The sequence below is a fragment of the Phocoena phocoena genome, chromosome 2, assembly GCF_963924675.1.
Source record: "Phocoena phocoena chromosome 2, mPhoPho1.1, whole genome shotgun sequence".
NCBI classification, from domain to species: Eukaryota; Metazoa; Chordata; class Mammalia; order Artiodactyla; family Phocoenidae; genus Phocoena; species Phocoena phocoena.
The window spans coordinates 86,451,733-86,472,142 of record NC_089220.1 but is presented as its reverse complement, the minus strand read 5'-3'; the positions used below and the strand labels follow the sequence as shown (position 1 = coordinate 86,472,142).

At 38.4% G+C, this 20,410-nt stretch overlaps 1 protein-coding gene across 3 annotated transcripts in view; it reads left to right on the top strand.

The window, feature by feature from the left end:
- Positions 1 to 20,410, top strand: part of TP53BP1 (tumor protein p53 binding protein 1) — a 65,609-nt gene continuing 45,199 nt past the window's right edge. For all 3 annotated transcript variants that reach the window (XM_065870917.1, XM_065870915.1, XM_065870916.1), the window contains exons 1-10: positions 1 to 186; positions 467 to 560; positions 789 to 873; positions 8,439 to 8,569; positions 9,188 to 9,340; positions 9,693 to 9,822; positions 11,168 to 11,334; positions 12,664 to 12,793; positions 13,591 to 13,685; positions 16,274 to 16,479. In XM_065870917.1, the coding sequence (XP_065726989.1) occupies positions 10 to 186; positions 467 to 560; positions 789 to 873; positions 8,439 to 8,569; positions 9,188 to 9,340; positions 9,693 to 9,822; positions 11,168 to 11,334; positions 12,664 to 12,793; positions 13,591 to 13,685; positions 16,274 to 16,479 (1,368 nt within the window). In that variant the 5' untranslated portion in view covers positions 1 to 9. The remainder of the gene's footprint in view (positions 187 to 466; positions 561 to 788; positions 874 to 8,438; positions 8,570 to 9,187; positions 9,341 to 9,692; positions 9,823 to 11,167; positions 11,335 to 12,663; positions 12,794 to 13,590; positions 13,686 to 16,273; positions 16,480 to 20,410) is intronic.

The window sequence follows — 20,410 nt, the reverse complement described above, 5'->3', positions numbered from 1 at the left end:
GGGGAGCAGATGGACCCCACTGGAAGTCAGTTGGAGTCAGATTTCTCTCAGCAAGACACTCCTTGCCTGATCATTGAAGATTCTCAGCCTGAAAGCCAGGTTCTAGACGATGATTCTGGTTCTCGCTTCAGTATGCTATCTCGACACCTTCCTAATCTACAGACGCACAAAGAGAACCCTGTGTTGGTGAGTGATAGGTTGCTTGGAAATGATTGAGTAGATTTTTTTTTTCCCCTAATCTAGACCAAGCTGCAAAGTAAGTACTTAGGAGATCACTATCTTTTGGATAAAGTTGGCTGGAAAATAAAATCATTTTCACAAAAATATGTATCATTTTGGATTACTTCATATATAGTATATTATGAAATGTATATTTCATATTATGTACATATGTATGTATACATTATGAATGTATATTTTGTATGTATATTTTCTGGGATGTATATTATATATGTATATTTTCTAGGATGTTGTGTCCAATAGTGAACAAACAGCTGGAGAAGAACAAGGAGACAGTAATAGTGGCTTCAATGAACAACTGAAAGAAAACAAAGCTGCAGGTGAGGTCCATTTTGCAAGGGTGCTCTTGTTGGAGCTGGGTGGATATAAACATTATGTGGTTGTGGTGAATGTATGTAAGGAAGTCTGGCACAGTATCTGGTGCACAGGTACTCAAAAGGTTGGTTTTCTAATGTAGCTGATTAGATTGGTATTGTCTGCATTCTTGAATTTGTATTACAGTTTGGTGGTAAATGCCTTTTCTGCTAATATCCACTTATTTTTTTCAGAGTCTATGGATTCTTCTCATTTGGACACATGTGGTTCCATCAGTCAGGTCATTGAACAGTTACCTCAGCCAAATAGGACAAGCAGGTATACTAGTGTTTGAAGGAATTTATTTAAGTGTATTAGTGGATCAGTTTTTTTTATCTGTACCTGTTGTCTCATTCCAAGGATAAAAGGATTAATCTTATTTTTGTGAATTAGGGAGTGGGATTTGAGAATTGTATTAACTAGCATTCTGTTGGTACTGATAGCTGGAATCTCTTTTGTGAGGTGGTAACATTTTTTTGCACCTACGTTATTCAGATTGTGATCTACCTTGTGCATGTGAAACAAGCATTCCTTATTCTTAGCTTGGATATGACTTATTACTAGAAAAAATAATCAAAAAATATTTAGGTATATTATCAAAACAGTTAAGCATGGTTTCTACCTACCAACCAAAGAACCTTGCCAGTTTTAGACCCAGAATGTTTAATTCATACCCTAAACTGTATTCAGTTTTTACTTTGTCTCCTGTATATCTTTACATTGTCCATTTATTGAGTTTATCCTCTATGTTCGGCACTAGATGGGATGTTTGATATATACTGCCATTTAATTTCATCCTTAAAGCAGTTGTACGATGAACACATTATGTTACTTCCCTTACTTAGGAGGGGAAGTGTTAGGCAACGAAGTTAAAAACCTTGCTCTAGAATGCATTGCTAGTAAGTGACAGAGCTGGGCTTTGAGTCCTTCTGACTCAAGTGCCTCTCTTTCTTTTTTACTATTCAATACCCAAATTCTCCTAAGATCAAAGGAGAACGTAGGAGTCTTGGGGGTGGTGGAATAGAAAAGGGAGGTAGTCAGAGAGGAGGATGTTAATATGAGGTGAAAGACTAGGGTTTTATCTCAAAAATAAGTGCTTTTTTGTGTGTGTATGTTTGTGTTCTATTTAACACTCTGTGTTCCCACTTAAATTTTTTCTCTCAAATCATCAGTTGGATGCTTTAGAACAATCCCCAAATTGGTGGACTTATTTTGGCCCTCAGGTGGGTTCTAGTTGGCCCACACATAGTTGTAAAATATATTTGAATTAGTTGATAGAACTTAAAAATAGGGAAATTTCACATAGAACTTAGATTTCCAGCTTCTGGGATTACTAGGCCGGAAGTAATGCAACTGTTGTATTATTGGCAGCAGTTGGCGGGAGCTGTGATTAGCCAGCCTCTGCTTAGATAGGGCATGAGTGCTATGGTCTGTCATAGTGCCTGTAACTCACTGTTGTATTTGGACACTGAGGCCAGGTATTCTTTTTTCATTTATCCTAGGGCTTGTGCTTTTGTTCTTAAACCCAGCCACTTAACTCATTTATGTTACCTTTCTTTGCTTTTTGTAGGCATTTAAGTTTTTGTGATACCTCTTTAGGAACATGTGCCAGGCTTATCTGTGTTTTTGTGGCTCGGCATCTGAGTTTGAACCAGTGGGGACAGAATGCATGTGTACCCCTTGTTATAAATTAATGGTACTGTTTGAGAAGTCTCATGCTACTTCTTTTCCCTTTTTGCCTCAAGGTGTTGCTCTTTCCTTAAAAAAAACACTTGAATGCTTACATTTAGTAAACGTGCAGGCACTGTGGTAGGTGTTTTAAAGCATGTTTGCCATTATGGAGCTTACAATTTAATAGGGGAAGCAGATGTTAAATAATTACATAAATAGCTATTCAGTGAGAACTGTGATCATTGTAAAGAGGAAAAAAATAATATATAACCTAACATGGGGGATAAGGGAAAACCTCTTTGAGAAGGATGATCTAAACTATAAATACAAATTTGTTAGGCATAGTTGAAGGGCTGGGGAGAAGTGTGGCATGTGGGAGGAGGAGCTTTCCAAACACAGGGAGCAGCATGTGTAAAGGCCACGAAAACCGCAGAGAATGTGGGGTTGATTCCAAAAGGGGTTGACTTCAAAGCACATGTATACTGATATCTTTATGTTGTCTTTATTTATTAATGCAGATATTTTGAAAAAGGCTGTTTGTGAACTTTTATATATCATAAAATTCCAAAAGATCTTCCTCTCTTATCTAATGTCCTATTGTGATGTAAGCCTGTGGTCCTAAACATGAAGTGTCCTAAAATATGATGCTGAGGATATTTTTATTTCCCTGTTAAACATTTGAGAAAATTGAGGTGATTGTAGATTCACATGCATTTGTAAAAAATAATAGAGATTCTTTGTGTACTTTTCCCAGTTTCCCCCAATGGTACCACTTTGCTAAACTATAGTATACTTTCACAACCAGAATATTAACATTGATAAAATCCAATGAACTTATTCACATTTCCCTAGTTTTACTTGTACTTATGTGTGTGTATTAATTTTTATACAGCTTAATCACCTGTGTAGGTTTATCCACCACTGAGGTCAAAATGCCGAACAGGAGCTCCAGTGTTGCCCTTTTATAACCACACCCACCTCCCTCTCCTGCACATGAACCTCTGGCAACCGCTAATTAAGACCATCCTTTGGGGAATTCCCTGGTGGTCCAGTGGGTAGGACTCTGTGCTTTCACTGCTGAGGGTGTGGGTTCGATCCCTGGGTGGGGAACTAAGATCCAGGAAGCCGTGCAGTGGGACCAAAAAAAAAAAGATCATTCTCCACTGGTAAAGTTTTGTCATTTAAAATGTTATATAAATAGGATCATACAGTATATAATCTTTGGGGATTGGCTTTTTTCAATTAGCATAAGTCCCAGGAGATCCATCTGAGTTGTTGCATGTATCAGTGGTTTGTTCCTTCTTATTGCTGAGTAGTGTTCCATGGTATGGATGTACCACAGTTTGTTTAACCATTTGCCTATCGAAGGAAATCTGGGTTGATTCTAGTTTTTGGCTAATGTAAATAAAGCTGCTATGAACATTTGCATACAGGTTTTTGTAAGTCTTCATATCTCTAGGATAAATGGCCAGGTGGGCAATTGCTGGGTCATATGGTAGTTGCCTGTTCAGTTTTTTTAAGAAACTGCTGAACTGTTTTCTAGAGTGGCTGTATCGTTTTACAGTCCCACTAGCAGTGTATGAGACATCCGATTTCTCTCCATTCTCACCAGCATTTGGTGTTGTCACTATTTTTTATTTTAGCCATTCTGATAAGTGTGTGATGATATCTCACTGAGGTTTTAATTTGCATTTCCCTAATGGCTAATGATGTTGAACATCTTTTCATGTGCTTCTCTGCCATCTGTACATCCTCTTCAAGGAAATGTCTGTTTATGTCTTTTGCCTATTTTCTAACTGGATTTTTTTTATTGTGTTTTGAGACTTCTTTATATATTCTATATATTAGTCCTTTGTAGCATATGTGGTTTGCAAATATTTTTCTCCTACTCTGTAGCTTGTCTTTTCATCCTCTTAAGAGGCTTTTTCCATAGAGCATGTTTTTAATTTTGATGAGATCTGTTAATTTTTCTTTTTTTTTTTTGCGGTACACGGGCCTCTCACTGTTGTGGCCTCTCCCGTTGCAAAGCACAGGCTCCGGATGCACAGGCTCACGACCATGGCTCACGGGCCCAGCCGCTCCGCGGCATGTGGGATCTTCCCAGACCGGGGCACGAACCCGTGTCCCCTGCATCGGCAGGCGGACTCTCAACCACTGCGCCACCAGGGAAGCCCTGTTAAATATTTTTAAGAGTGATATAAATACATAATTTTTTTTAAAAAGAACTTATGGAAAGCAAAGAGTCCATTCCCACCATTGGTCCCCTTTCACAGAGGTAATGCTTTTTAAGTGTTTGTGCTTTTATTTCTTTGGGAGGTTATCTTCCTAGCTCTTAATACTGTTGTAAAACTAAGTAACACTGTTGTATTACCATTTCTTGTTTTATCAAATTAAGACACTTGAGTTCCATAATGAAAGATGAGGTTTTAACTCACAACAACATTCTCCTAATTTTTGATGATAATTGTTTTATTTCTTTCATTGGCTACTTCTGTATTTCTAAACAATATATTTAAACCTTTGTTTTCTTTTTCCATCAGTTTTGGATAGTGGAGAAAAGTTTAATATCAGTACTATTTTTTGTCTATAATTGGATTAATTTCAAGCCTCTTCTGATTCACCTAATCATTCTAATTAAATATTTATTATTTCCTATATGCCAAGCACTGTTGAGTTTTGGGGATACAAAGTGATCAGAAGAGATAAGAAACCTTAGACCTTAATGGAGCTTACATTCTGGTATGGGATATAGCAATACATGATAGATAAGTGAAAATATATAGTATCTTAGACTCTGATAGGGCTGAAGAGAAAAATAAAGCAGAGAAGGGGATGGGAAACATCAAAGGAATTGCAGGTTTAGGTAGGGTGACTTAGGGGATGCTTTAGTGATGTGACATTTGACTAAAAATCTTAAGTAAGTGATCTCTGCTATTATTTGGGATAAATGTAATCCATGCATAGAGAACAGCAAATGCAAAAGCCCTGAGAGAAGCATGTGCCTGGAATAATTGAGAAATGACAAGGAGGTTAGTGTGGCTGGCGTGGAGTGCTTGAGAGGAGTGAGAGAAGAGGTCAGGGAAGTAAAGAGGGAACCAGAATGTATAAAGCCTTATGGATCATTGTGAGGAATTTGGCTGTTACTCTTAGGAAAGTATTTAACGGTTTTGAGCAGAGGAATGACATGATCTGACTTAGATTTAAACAGGATCACTCTGGCCGCTGGATCAAGAATAGACTGAAGAGTATACAATTTTTATTTGTCCATTATACCTCGATAAAGCTGGGAAAAATAAAAATTAAAAAAAAAAAGCTCTTCAGATTAAATTTAAAAAGGAATAGTCTGAAGGGAGAGCAAGGGTAGAGTCAGGAAGACCTACTAGGAGACTACTGAAATAATTTAGGCAAAATGTGACAGTGGCTAGACCAGAGTAGAAGTGGATGAGGAGTGGCGAGATTCTGGGTTTTTGAAAGTATGATTCAAAGATAGATTGGATGTGAAGTATGCAAGAGATGAAGGAGGTAACAGTGATTCCATGTTTTTCATTTGGGAACTAGAAGAATGGAGTTTCTGTTAATTGAGATGAGAAGACTGCAGGGGAAGGTCAGTTATAGACCTGTTACAGTTGAGCTGCCTTTTCAATTGCCAGTTGGAGGCAGTTGACAATGTGAATGTCTGGAGAAGGTCTAAGCTGGAGATTTAAAATTCCAGAGTCATAAGCATATGGATGATGTTCAAAGCCATGAGTCTGGATAAGATCACTAAGGGGGTGAGTTGTAGGTGAAGAAGAGGTCCAAGGACTCACTGTGCCTACGAGCATTAGGAACTTGAAGAAAACCACCAAAAGAGACTGAGGTGTGTGGTTTGTGCTGTCTTTCATTTGCTCTTCTACTTTTTGTCATACACACTCTTGACTTTTCTTTCCCTATGTTTCCTGAGGTCAGGCATCTGGTCCTCCCAGTTGTGTAGGTAACATTCTATTTTATATTTGTGGAAGTCTTTATTCAGTCCTTTTTTCTCTTCCTTGGATCATGGTCCCTAACTTTGCAAATTTATGTTTTCTTCTCTTTTATGCTTATTAAACTTATGCTTAATGGTCTTTATATGAAATGTTACAGGAGGCAAAAATGTCATCTATAATTCTGCCACCCAGAGGCTAATTGCTGTAAACATTTTGGCTTATTTTCCCTGTTGTTTTTTGTTGTTGTTGTTGTGCATTTGATATACATAGTTGACACATGGGAAGTAAAAGTTCGTGTGTTTCCTGACCTTTTTGCTTAACAACATGAGCAATTAATTTCCCCTGCAATTAAATAACTAAATAACATTTGCCCCTAGTTTTTTATTTTAAAAGTTTAAACCCACAGTAGAGATGAAAAGATACTATGCATTTTTTCAAAAGATACTATGCATTTTTCTGTGTGTGTGTATAAAATATACTGTTTTGAAACAAAGTTGCAGAAATCATAGTTCCCCTCAAATACTTTAGCATTCATCCCCTAAGAAAAATATTATCCTATACTATCATAATACCCTTATCACACCTAAGAAAATATCGATTCTGTAAAACCTAGTAATAAGTGCATATTCAGATTTTCCAGGTTGTCTCAAAGATGGCTTTATTTTATATATATATATATATATTTTTTATCCAGTATCCAATCCAGATTATGGTTTACATGTTGCATTTGGTTGTTTTGAACATTTTTAATGGCTGCATAAATTCCATTTTATGGATTATGAAATTAGTTAATCATTTACCTACTGTTGGGCTTACAGTAGGTTGTTAGTCACAGTGAACTTCGAAAGTAAGTTTGTATAAGGATCTCATATTTCAAATTATTTTTTACAGTTGAAATTACTAGGTGTGAACATTTTTTAGAGATCTTGATACATATTTCCCAGTTGTTCTGCAGAAAGGTTCTATTAGTTTATACTCTCATAAACAGTATGTGATAATGCTAATCTCACCTCAGGTTTGGGCAGCACTGAATAGTAGTACAGTATTTACAGTTTTTCTTTTCTAATTTGATTGGCAACAAGTGGTTTCTCTGATTTCTTACATTTTTTTTTTTTTTCGCGGTACGCGGGCTTCTCACTGTTGTGGCCTCTCCCTTTGCGGAGCACAGGCTCTGGATGCGCAGGCTCAGCGGCCATGGCTCACGGGCCTAGCCGCTCCGCGGCATGTGGGATCTTCCCAGACCGGGGCCCCAACCCGCGTCCCCTGCTTCGGCAGGTGGACTCTCAACCACTGCGCCACCAGGGAAGCCCTGATTTCTTACATGTTTAAAGATACTTGTATTTCTTTTTTTTGTGAGCTGTCTTTTCTGTTGTTTGTTTATTCATATCTTGAGCTTCTTCTTACGAGTTCCTTGTATATTATGGAGACTATTCTTTTGTTATATTGTTGCAGATATTTTTTCCTAATTGTTATGTGTGTTTTGTTTATCGTTTTTTGACCTGTGATGTCTTCTTTTCAATACACAGACCTCTTACCTGAATTTTTTTCAGCCACTGTGGTTCTATGTTATGTAGTCTAAGAATTTTTACTAAAATTCTTTTGTGAACTGTGTTCTATTAAATAGATTTTTTTTTTTTTTTTTTTTCTTTTTTGTGCTACGCAGGCCTCTCACTGTTATGGCCTCTCCTGTTGCGGAGCACAGGCTCCGGACATGTGGCCATGTCTCAACGGGCCTAGCTGCTCGCAGCATGTGGGATCCTCCCGGACCGGGGCATGAACCCATGTCCCCTGCATCGGCAGGCAGACTCTCAACCACTGCGCCACCAGGGAAGCCCAATAGATGTATTTTTGAGCCCCTTCTCTGCACATCTAATGCACATCTTCTCTTGTCACTTGTCAGTAATTCTCTTGAGTGCAAGATTTTTCTATCCCTGCTCAGATTTTTTCAGAGAAAGATAAAAATCAAGTATGTTTGTTTCTTCCTCTGTCTCTTATTTGTATTACTTAATTCTGTGCTACAGTGTTTTGAGTTGTTAACCTTTTAGGTGCCTTTTGTAGAAAGAAGCAATAATGGGGTGAGGTTTTTTACTTTTTCAAATTTGCTTAAAACGTGGTTGGTGTGTGGGGAGTCACAATAAAATTTAAAGAGTTCTTTGAGCAAAATATCCCGGCCTATCTGCGAACACATGATTGTGTCTTTTTGCTGTATAGTGTTTTGGGAATGTCAGTGGAATCTGCTCCTCCTGTGGGTGAAGAGAAGGAAGAAGAGGTGGAAGAGAAGGAGAAAAAGGAAAAAGAAGGAGATATTTCAGACGATACCACACACTCCCTTGGTGCTGAAGGTAGCTTTATGCCTTTTTCAGGATAGTAGATTGGTCTAACCCCTTTAACATGAGCATGCAGATGTCTAAATTTCTCCCTTTTATCAGGTTATAGATTTCTTATCATTAAATTGAGAATAGTCATTAGGAAATTTGCTGGTAGCCTAAGGTAATCCACCTAATTTGGTGTTCAGGAATTTTTAGCTCATTTTTTAGCCCCCTTTCTGCATACTGACTCCTACTTCTTTTGTATTCATTTGTTTTTCAAATATTTTGGGGATGCATGCCTTGTGGGGTGAAATTACAATATGAAGTACAGTGCTCTCCGCGTGTGTGTGTGTGTGCGTGTGCGTGTGTGTGCGCGCACACACGGTAGGGGGTGGCTTATGTATTTCTTTAGAAAGTAGAAATAGTCTACCTTTATTAGGTGCTTGTAAGGTTTTATGGTACACAGTTTTTGCTTCATTATGCATTTTCCCCCTTTGCTTTTAGTGCTTTTATTCTTAATTTTATTTTGAAAAAATTTGGGGGTCAGGGCTTTGATGTGAAAGAATATGACCTTCTTTTGCTAAAGGGCAGCACCTTGCATAGTACATAATGTTGTGGTATGATACCTGATTTATTGGGGTTTTCTTCTAGATCCTGCCTCATCACAGCTGGGCTTTGGGGTTCTAGAACTTTCCCAGAGCCAGGATGTTGAGGAACAAACTCTGCCACGTGAAGCAGACAATCTACAGTCAGTAACCACCAACTCTGCTTATACTAGGCTATCTGATGTGGATGCTAATATTGGTACGTAACATGTTTTCTGGCATTTAGAGTTTGTTTATAAGTATTTTCCTCCCATGCTAGAGCTAGTTGTTTTTTCCTTGATACATCTTATAGCTATCTAAGTTAATATAATCTAAGTTAGTATAGTAAGGTTGTAGCGTTGTCTGGCGAGTACTTGTCAGTTGATGGCTTGCATACTAAGGTTTTTTGTAAGTGGGTAATTGGTTATTTTCCTTTCTGGAATGATGCCTGTATATATTTTCAGTTTGTATTTCTTTCTTTAAAATCTTTGCCTTTTAACAAGCATTTGGGACTACTTCTAGTACTTTGAAAAATTAAATATTTCCTTCCTGTCTTCTTCTAAAACTTTAAGCAATTAAGCATGAAGAACAGTCTAATGAAGGTATCCGCATGGCAGCACAGCCCAGCAAGGATATCCCTGTGGCACCACAGCCCAGTAAGGATGTACCTGTGGTAGAAGAGCAAAATTCACCACCTGCAAGGTAAACCAAGTTCTTTCTAAAAACTATTTTTGGGTTTCTGCTATCGGGTTACACTCATTTCACTTGGCCAGGTGGAAACTTTTTTAGAAATTCTTGATTTTTTTTTCCCCCCCTTGCCCTGGGCATATTTATGGTCCAGTAGAAACATTTATTGTTTATGAATTCTCATTGTGTCATCGTATCTTTAGGCATATTACAAGCCCAATTTATTGCTGCTTTAACTGTAAGGATGATCCCTTAATCTTTGGTTGTTACTTCTCCTCTCTGTTCTTTGTCTGCAGAGGCACTATCTCTCTGTGGTCTGTCTTTCTAAATTCTCTAGTGTTGTAAGAGTCAAAAGAATATTATATTTGAAAGTCTACTGTTTTTATACTTGAGGAGCACCCAGATTGCTTTGGGTCCTCAGGTATCCTGCATCTGGTAGCTTATGGCATAGATAAATAGGGAGGTATTCTTTTCCTGTGTCTTTCAGGCTCTTAACTTGGTGGGAATTGGGCAGTATACCTTTGTTCTGCCTATGGTGATTGTTGTATGCAAAACAGCATTGTCTCTGGTCAATACCTCAAGTTTAGATATGGCAGAGGACAAGTGGGATGCTTCCATTTTGAAGGAGGGAATGAGTAGACATTTAGTATTCTTTTGTTTCTTCCTTCAGTAGAAACAGTGGGGAATGGGGTACTGAATAAAGTTGAATATCAAGAGAGGTTGTCTTTCTTTTTTTTTTTTTTTTTTTTTTTTAGGTTGTCTTTCTAATGCAAAACACTCAGTTTAACGTTCCGCTTTTCCTTAGGAAATTACTCTCTAGGTAGTTTTGCTATCGTGTTTACTCTGGGGAATGGTAGAGTAGGTGAACCGCCTAAGTCTCTGGAACGGAGCCAGCAGTGAGTGTCTTACATGTGTAAGTAGTATTTGTGTGAAGGAGTCTTGGTTTGGGGCTTGGGTTGAGTAGATCAGATCAAAAAGGTCAGCAGAAGATAAAGTGTGTGGCTGGTGCAGAGGATGATTTACATCCAAGCTCTTTCTGTGGGAGGTCATTGTTCTGGCATTGTTGCCGTCTGGATCACACTGCTTCATGTACCTCTAGATAACAATGTATGAAACAAAAATCCCTAACTCACTTATCAGAAATCTTGGACAGCATGCAGCACTGCAGTGAGCAGAGTGGAAAAGAGGTATTGCTTTGTGAGAGACTGAGACACACTTTGAAATGGGCTGAGGGCTTTGCATCATTATAAAATTTTGAAATTAAAAAAGGAAAACACACAAAACAGGAAATGCTTCTTTGTTCAAAGATGAAAGCCTTTGAACATAGTAACTTTTTCTCCTGGTGATATGAATTTCCTAGGTCAGAGGACATGCCTGCTAGTCCCAAAGGCTCTCTTGCTGTTGTGGAAACAAAAGAACAAATATCTGTCCAAGAACTTCTGGAAGGTGGGATGCAGATTCAGAAGTCACCAGAGCCTGAGGTTTTGTCAACTCAGGAAGACTTGTTTGACCAGAGCAATAAAACAGGTACAAAGAGTAATTCGTTGCCGTAGCTCTTCTTTTCTGAAGATCTAAACTTTTATTTCTGTTCTGAGGGTACTGTCTTAAGTCAGAAGGCACTTTATAGGTGTGCAGACTTGTTTGTGGTATGGAAGGAAAGTGCGTTTCTAGCTGATTAATGAGAAGGGCTTTTTGGAAATAATTGCTATTTAGCGTGTGTTAACATAATTTTCTTTCTCTTTTGGAAATGGAGATACTGAAGAATACTAGCTAATAATATGGCAGATTTAATGTTATGGAAAGAGTAGCTATTTCTGTTATCATAAATCTTCAAATCTTAAATATCATGATAATTAAGTGAAGATTTTCATGTTCACCTGGGTAACAGTCACTTATTCATCTGTTTATTAGTTCCTCTGCCACAAATAGGAAGTTATGGTCCAGCAGAAAGAATATAATACCTTTAGAAGGCTAGAATGGTATTTGTTTCACCTTTCATTAACCCCCACCAGTGCCCCATGCTGCAACCTCACAGAGCCAGAAAGCTTCAGTAACAGCAAAATATGATGTATTGGTTGTAAGTAGGGAGGAAGAGGTGGTTATACTCCTGTACGATGCTGTGAATGTGTGCAGGACATACAGAGCATCACCAAGAAACCTTTTCTGGTCTCTCATTAAAGCTACAAGGTTGTATTTAAGAAATTTCTTTATTCTTGCAATTAATACAGCTGATACTCCATTTGGTGCTAAGGAGAAGGGACCAACAGGAACCTCTTCATAGTACAAATCAGTAATGACTGCTCATATATCCTTTTACTTGTGCTTTAGTATTTTTTCTGTCTTTTGAGGAGCCCAGGTTCTAATCATAAAAATTGTTGCGTTCATATCATCAGGTGTCATGCACATCGTTTTGACTTCTCCCATCTGCATCATGGCATGAGCTTTACTTCACCTTAGTTAGACCTTGGAATAAAGGGCTCGCTTGCTGTCTTATAATAGAAACTTGACCAGAAAGAAGAGCAGCCAAGGAGAGGTTTAAGCGTCCTGGCTTTTCTTCTCCAAGCTTTAATCATGACAGAAAGGACTAAGGAGTTCTTTTCGTCAATTCTTTATTAAAGAAACCCATAATTCATTAGGGAGAGGATGTTTAATGGTCACTCAAGATTTGCGTTAGCGTGGCATTCCACTAATTGTACTGCAGTTAGAAAACATTTTCTGCCCTCTTGGAACATGGGTGGATATATGAATATTATGCTTTTTGTACTACTGAGTGTGTTTTGGTTTTTGTTTTTTTGACAATTCAGTAATGTCAATATGAGAAGTAAATGCAACTAGAATTTTTTTTTTTTTTCTCAGTAGCTTCTGATGGTTGCTGTACTCCTTCAAGGGAAGAAGGTGGGTGTTCTCTGGCTTCCACACCTGCCACCACTTTGCACCTCCTGCAGCTCTCTGGTCAGAGGTCTCTTGTTCAGGAGAGTCTTTCCACGTAAGTAAGCCTAAAATAACCCTTTCAAGGAAACATGTGCCTGATGGTTTTAGGCTAAGGTTGAAAGAGCTAAAGTTGGTAGTCCAGAAGTCTTTTTGAAACTGAAAAGTAAACTCTAGGCTTGAGAATTTTGGGGAATAAGAACTTAATGGAATTATCGAAGGCAGGTAGATCTGCTTTCCCATTTGGAGATTTTAAAATTGTAGCCCAAAGGTTTCACCAGGAAAGAAACTGCCCAGTTATTTAGAGACTGTTACACGTCCAAAACAAGCTGCCTGCTGCTCCATTTGCCTAGCAGTTCTTCCCATTTAATGGCATAGGGGTGCAGAAGAGGTTATGCTAGAGTTGACAGTAGTTGGATTTCTTTATCCGTATTAGGGCAAAGAGGTTGCTTTTTTTTTTTTTTAATAAGAATATACATGATCTTTCTCATAATAGGCAAAAAATGGAGTAAATATTTGTCTCAAATCTGCAGATGAATTAATTTTTTTAGCACTATCTCATCCTGCTTTTCAGTCATGATGTCCTTGTGTCTGGTCATTTACTTTCTCTTGTAATCATATGGCTTTTCCCTTAATCTTTTTTTTTTTTTTAATTCTAATTTTGGATATGTCTGGTGTGAGAAATAGTTATTGAAGTATTGTTCATGGCTCTTCTACCAAGGTCGGTTAGCTGTTTGAGAGAAGCACTAATAAGTACTTGAATGAGTTACAGATATTTTTGCTGTTAAAAAGTAGAAAGCAAGTGCGAAGCTGTAGCTGTGGTAAAATAACCTGTGGCTCTCTCTTTGTATAAAGGAATTCCTCAGACCTTGTTGCTCCTTCCCCTGACGCCTTCCGATCTACCCCCTTTATCGTTCCTAGCAGTCCCACAGAGCAAGAAGGGAGAAAAGGTGAGCTCTCTTGATCTATCTGTTGATCTCAGGTTAGAAGAGGGGCAGCACTTATTCTGCCTTGTGAAGTGTACTGTTCCTTTACATGTTAGAACACTGTGACCTCAACTATTCGCTAGGACTCATGTCTAAGCTTCAGGGGAGTGGCCTAGTGTTAAGTGCTTTCCTCAGTTCTTTGCTCTTCTAGCACTGATTCTTCTGAGAGTTCTCTATTGACAATTTAATTTTTGAAAAGACCCTTAAGGGAAAATTGTTCAAGTTGAACTCAAATGAATTATCAATAGTATAATGAAGACCTTTATTGCTATTGGCCTAATAGTGTCCAGCAACATGGTAGCATGTTACTGGTCAGAGGGAACCAAAAATTGTTTCTTTTGTTCTTTATAGGTTATTTCTGCTATTATCAAAGCAGTTTTAGCCAAAGAGTGGTTAGGAGCAGGTGGTAGAAATTTTGACTTAATTCCCTTCCTCCTTTGAGGACCTAGTGATTTTATATTATTTTATAGACAAGAAAGTTTTTCTTTTTACTTAATTTATGTCATTATCTAAACCTCTTTTGCTCTCTTCTAGTCTCCTATCCAGTCATTCAAGATATTTCTAAATTTTCCCTACTTCTACAAAGTCTTTTCCAATAAATTCCATGATTTTTTCCCTTTTCATTCTTTCATATATCAATAATAGTACAATAGCTAATATTTATTGAACACTTATTTTATGCCAGGCACTGTTCTTTTTGCTTCTCTTTCATTCTGGGTTCTTCTGTTTGTTTCTTTTTTTGTTTGTTTGTTTTTTAAATCCTCACAACATTCCTAAGAAGTAGGTGTTACTTTTATCCCCATTTTACAGATGAGAAAATGGAGGCACAGAGAGATTTCACAACTAAGTCCACAGAGGCAGGATTTGAACTTGGGCAGCTGCCTCCAGAGCCTGTGCTCATGGATTTTCATTTACCCATGACAAAATTTAATCTTAGACTTTCTTCTGTCACAAAGTTTGTGTCTGGCTATTTTCTCTTGAAATCAATGTAGGTATCCAAATGGACTAATATCATTCTAAGCATAACATGATTAGTGATATCTTCACTGAAAAATAAAAGTGAATCCATTCTACAAAAAAGGCTGTTAATGCAAGTTAAGTTTGGCTTATCCTTAGAACCATTTTTTCTATCTGTAGTGTGAACACTGAAGATATATAAAAGTAATTATATTAAAAATGCTCTCTCCCTGAATGTAAACATAATTAGTACTTACTGTGGAAAGTTTGGAAAGCATATGGGAAAGTAATGAGAAGAAAATAAAAATCACCTGTGATACCACAGTCCAGATATAATTAGTATTTGGATATGTGTTTCCTTTCAGAGTGTTTTCTATGCATAAATACAAAGAAGTATGTTTACACAAGTGGGATCATGTTATGTATATGATTCAGTGTTTTTTTTTCATGTAACATTGTATTTTCCTTTGTTAATTTTAGATTTAATGCATTTGCTTAATATGTGCATAACTGTGCAACTTTGTATGCTTTTTTGTATTTTGTTGTTGTTGTCTAAGAATATTAACCTAAAGCCTTTTTATATGTAGTGCTTAGAACAGTCCTTAATAAGTGCTTTGTCATGGCAATAAAGATCAAAAGGTGTAATGAAAATACCTAACACAGCTGTGGTAGGGAAATAAAGGCCTATAACATCAGTTCCCGAACCTAGCATTAGAGTGGAGTGTGCATTTGAGGCCAAGCTAAGCAGCAGGGGTAGGTATTGGGGTGGAGGTGGGGCGGGTACCTGGTAGCATGAATGTGGATTATAGGGAAAAACTAAATGGCATAGGTACTTTGTGAGAGTGGTCTAATGGAAGCCTGTTTGGGGTCAAGCTGTAAGATAGGGGAAAAGGGGTTGATGAATCAAACACCTAGCAAGCTAGGCTGGTTCTGAGGAAGATCCTGTTAGCCTACAGGTGGGTAGGATACTATACGAAAAGCAGTGTTTTGTGTTTTGTTTGTGTTTATGTTTCCCTCCTGAGCAATTTGTCTCAGGATTAGTGTCCTGTACTTTGTTCTTTGATAAATCATTGCTGATTGTCATTGATAGATTTTTTTTTTTCTCCTTCTCTATTTGTCCTGGCATCCACCTCTCTGCACTTAGCAGTTAATGCAAATAAAATGAGTTCATAAATACGTAGATATTTACTTAGAGTGATGAACAAGTTCACTGCCTTTCAAGGCCTGTGGTTAAATTAGGTGCCATTAATCTGGGCATTCCTATGCAAATGTGAAAACTGAGCTATAATCAGGAAAGGGTCTCAGAGGAACCTAGTTAATTTACTATCATATGGATGGATGGGTATCCCTAGATGAACCCTATTTTAATCTATATCTGAGTATTTTAGGAGTGTGGACTTCCCTCCCCCAGGGGAATAAAGTGTTGCTAGATTTCCAGGACTCAATCTTCTATTAACCTATCAGCTTTTCTGAAAATTGTCACTGTTTTTTTTAGGGATGAAAATATCTGAATATAATTGTTATTAGTGGTATTGGAACATGAATAGTATTGATGAGTGCTTATTTCTCAATTTGTGTTTCCTATTTTAAACTAGATGAGCCAATGGATATGTCAGTGTTATCTGAAGGGGGAGAGTCTTGTCAGAAGAAACTCAAAGGTGATGAACCGGTAGGGATAGAAAACCCCCCTCTCCCACCTGAGCCCACTATATCACCACAAGCCTCAACACCGGTATCTCAGAGCACACCAGTCTTCACTCCTGGGTCACTTCCTGTTCCATCCCAGCCTGAGTTTTCTCATGTGAGTATCATAGAAAAAGTTTTTTCCTTCTAACATCTTTTTTTTTTTAAACAACTGTATTGAGGTATAATTTAGAAACCATAAAACTCACCCATTTTAAGTGTATAGTTTAGTGATATTTTAGTAAATTTACAGAATTGTGCAGCTGTTATCAGAATCTAGCTTTAGAACATTTCCAGGGTCATCTAACATCTTGATGTACTTTTTTTTTTTTTTTGATGTACTTTTTATGTTTGAATTTTGTACTATGTCTTTTTTTTTTTTTAACATCTTTATTGGAGTATAATTTGTACTATGTCTTTAACTTCTTAAAAATGTTGCTTTGAAATTGAAAGGGGGCATTAGTCATTATTCTGCCTTAACGCATGAACTTCTCACTAAATCAACCCTAGGCTCTCCACCAGTTGTCAATATCTCCTTTCAAGATGTTCAGGGGCCTCAAACTTTTTCATTTCGGAGAAACCACTTTTGGAGCCTCCTGAGTTCTAATCCGTGCTATTGCCTTCTATTCCTGGTATATAACTGTCACCTCACTTTCATTGTCTTTGGAGATTGTCCTTACCTGTCTTTGTGTTGGATTCCTCTTGGGCTCCGTGTCTTCTTGCTTGGTTTACTCCCTCGTTTTGATGGAGGACATTCTTTAGTAGCATACTTTCTACCCTCATACATGATTCATAGTTTGTAGGAGTATAGAATTTTAGGTTGGAAATAATTTTCCTTTAAACTTTTGAAAGCATCGCTCTACCATCTTCAGACTTCCAGTGTTGCTGTTGAGAAGTGTGGCCAGTTTGATTTTGATCTTTAATATGTGAGCTGTTTTTTTTCCTTACTGGAATCTTGTAGATTTTTCTTTTTATCCCCAGTGTTCTGAAACTTCCAGACCCTTGGCATAGGTCTGTTTTCCTTCATTGTGTTGGTAAGCCCTCTCAATCTAGAAACTCAAGCCCTTCAGTTCAGGGACATTTAATCATTTAATTTCTTCCCCTTTGTTCTTTTTTTTTTCTTAATGGAGTACCTGTTGTTCGGATATTCATATTCCTAGAATAGTCTTGTAATTTTATTATTTTGTGTCCTACTTTCCATCTCTCTCTCCTTTTGTTTAACTTTCTGGATGATTTCCTCAACTATTTTTTTTTAAAACTTAAAAAAACCCTCACTTTATTGAGATATAATTCACACATCGTGTTGTTCACCCTTTTAAAGTGTATAATCTAGTGGCTTTTAGTATATTCACAAAGTTGTATAGTTATTTACCAGAGTCTAATTTTTTTTTTTTTTTGCGGTATGCGGGCCTCTCACTGTTGTGGCCTCTCCGGTTGCGGAGCACAGGCTCTGGACGCGCAGGCTCAGCGGCCATGACTCACGGGCCCAGCCGCTCCGTGGCATGTGGGATCTTCCCGGACCAGGGCACGAACCCGTGTCCCCTGCATCGGCAGGCGGACTCTCAACCACTGCGCCACCAGGGAAGCCCCAGAGTCTAATTTTAGAACATTTTCATCACGCCCGCCCTCCACTCCCAACAAAAGACCCCATGCTTATTAACAGTCACTCCCATTTCCCCCACCCCCAGCCCTAGTCAGTCACTAGTCTACTTTGTATCTCTATGGATTTGCCTGTTCTGGGCATTTCACATAAGTGGAATTATACAATATGTAGTCTTTGGTGACTGGTTTCTTTACTGTAATGTTTTCACAGTTCATCCACGTTCTGACATGTGTCAGAACTTCATTCCTTTTTATTCTGAATAATACTGTGTATGTACATACCGCGTTTTATTCATCCATTTATCAGTTGATGGACATTTGGGTTGTTTCCCCTTCTTGGCTATTATAAATAATGCTGTGTACATTTGTGTGCAAGTTTTTGCGCGGATGTGTATTTTTATTTCTCTTGTATATAATTAGGAGTGCAACTGCCAGGTTCAACCATTTTTTTAACTTTCTCTGAGACATTAATTTCTACTCTTGGATTTTTCATTTCTATACTCTTTTTTTTTTCCTTGAATGTTCTCCCTTTTTTAAAAAAAATAGCATTTTGTCATTTCATGGGTATACTATCTTATCTCCTTAATGATATTAGTAATAGTTTCTGAGAAGTTTTCTCCCTGCAGTAGTCACTATTTCTTCAAATAGATTTTAGTTAGTTTTGTTAGTTTTGATGTTTGACTTTTAAAGAGGCTTTCCTCAAGAGTCTGATAATAATCCTTGATTTTCTGACTGCTTTAAGAGTGAAATCCCAGAAAACTGATTAGAAGTTCTGAATTGGTGGTTAGTGCTTCATGTGTCTGGAATTTACTGTAGTGTGATATGCAGGGCCATTTTTGGGGTCCCCTAATGTCAGTATCTTGATTTATTTTGTCTTGTTCACGTTCCCTCCTGTCTGCCATTGCTTTAGAAGTCTGTGATGGAAGAGGACTGGGGGTGTTGAGAGGCAGGTGCAGGTTCCATTGAATATGTAAATTTTTATTTAATCTCCCTGTTTTCAGTCTGGTACTTTCTGATAACTGTGCCTCTTTTCCTCCAGTTCAGGGATGCTCTGTTTTACCCTCTCCAGGGCAGAGGAGGGTCAGGAAGAGCGAATCTGGGGATTAAACTGCTTCTTAAATAGATTTCCAGCCAGTGTTCCTCCTGTTTTTAGCACTACCCTCATCACCACTTCCAGAGTTACCTGGGCTATTGCCAAGTCCTGAATCTTTTTTGGGACATGGTAGTTCTGAGGTATAATTTGGGTTACTTCTTAGCTTTCTCCACTGCTGTCTTAGGAATTCAGTTTTCACTAGTCTGCTAGATGGATGACCACTCTTGCAAAAATTTTATTGTGGTTATCTGTTCTCTTTTTCTTTCTTCTTTTTTTTTTTTTAATAAATTTATTTACTTATGGCTGCATTGGGTCTTAGTTGCTGCGTGCGGGCTTTCTCTAGTTGCGGTGAGCAGGGGCTACTCTTCGCGGTGCGCGAGCTTCTCATTGCGGTGGCTTCTCTTGTTGCAGAGCACGGGCTCTAGGCTCACGGGCTTCAGTAGTTGTGGCTCACGGGCTCTAGAGCACAGGCTCAGTAGTTGTGGTGTACGGGCTTAGTTGCTGCGCGGCATGTGGGATCTTCCTGGACCAGGGCTCGAACCCATGTCCCCTGCATTGGCAGGCGGCTTCTTAACCACTGCGCCACCGGGGAAATCCCTGTTTTTCTTGAAAATGCATTTAAAAAAAAAATCCCTTTACCATCGCTTAGTGGGATTTTGGAAGAGAGTTAAAGAAAATGTGTGTATTAAATCCACTGTTTTTATTTGGAAGTTCCGTACTTTTTTCATTATGTATCAAACTCCTTACATGTTAGTCTTTTTTTTTTTCTTGCGGTACGCGGGCCTCTCACTGTTGTGGCCTTTCCCGTTGTGGAGCCCAGGCTCTGGACGCGCAGGCTCAGTGGCCATGGCTTACGGGTGGGATCTTCCTGGACTGGGGCACGAACCCGTGTCCCCTGTATTGGCAGGCAGACTCTCAACCACTGCGCCACCAGGGAAGCCCACATGTTAGTCTTAATGACTCACCTTTGCACATCTGTTATTTCTTCTGTAAATTGGTTATGGAAGTCCAAGTGAACCTAATTTTGATGTTGTAATATCTATTTATTAATTTTTGTTTGCGTTGGGTCTTTGTTGCTGCACGTGGCCTTTCTCTAGTTGCGGCGAGTGGGAGTGGTGGCTTCTCTTGTTGAGCAGCATGGGCTCTAGGTGCGTGGGCTCAGTAGTTGTGGCTCGTGGGCTCTAGAGCACAGGCTCAGTAGTTGTGGCACACAGGTTTAGTTGCTCCGCGGCATGTGAGATTTTCCTGGACCAGGGCTTGAACACGTGTCCCCTGCATTGGCAGGCGGATTCTTAACCACTGTGCCACCAGGGAAGCCCCATGTATTTCTTTCTTTTTTTCCTAATATGTTTGT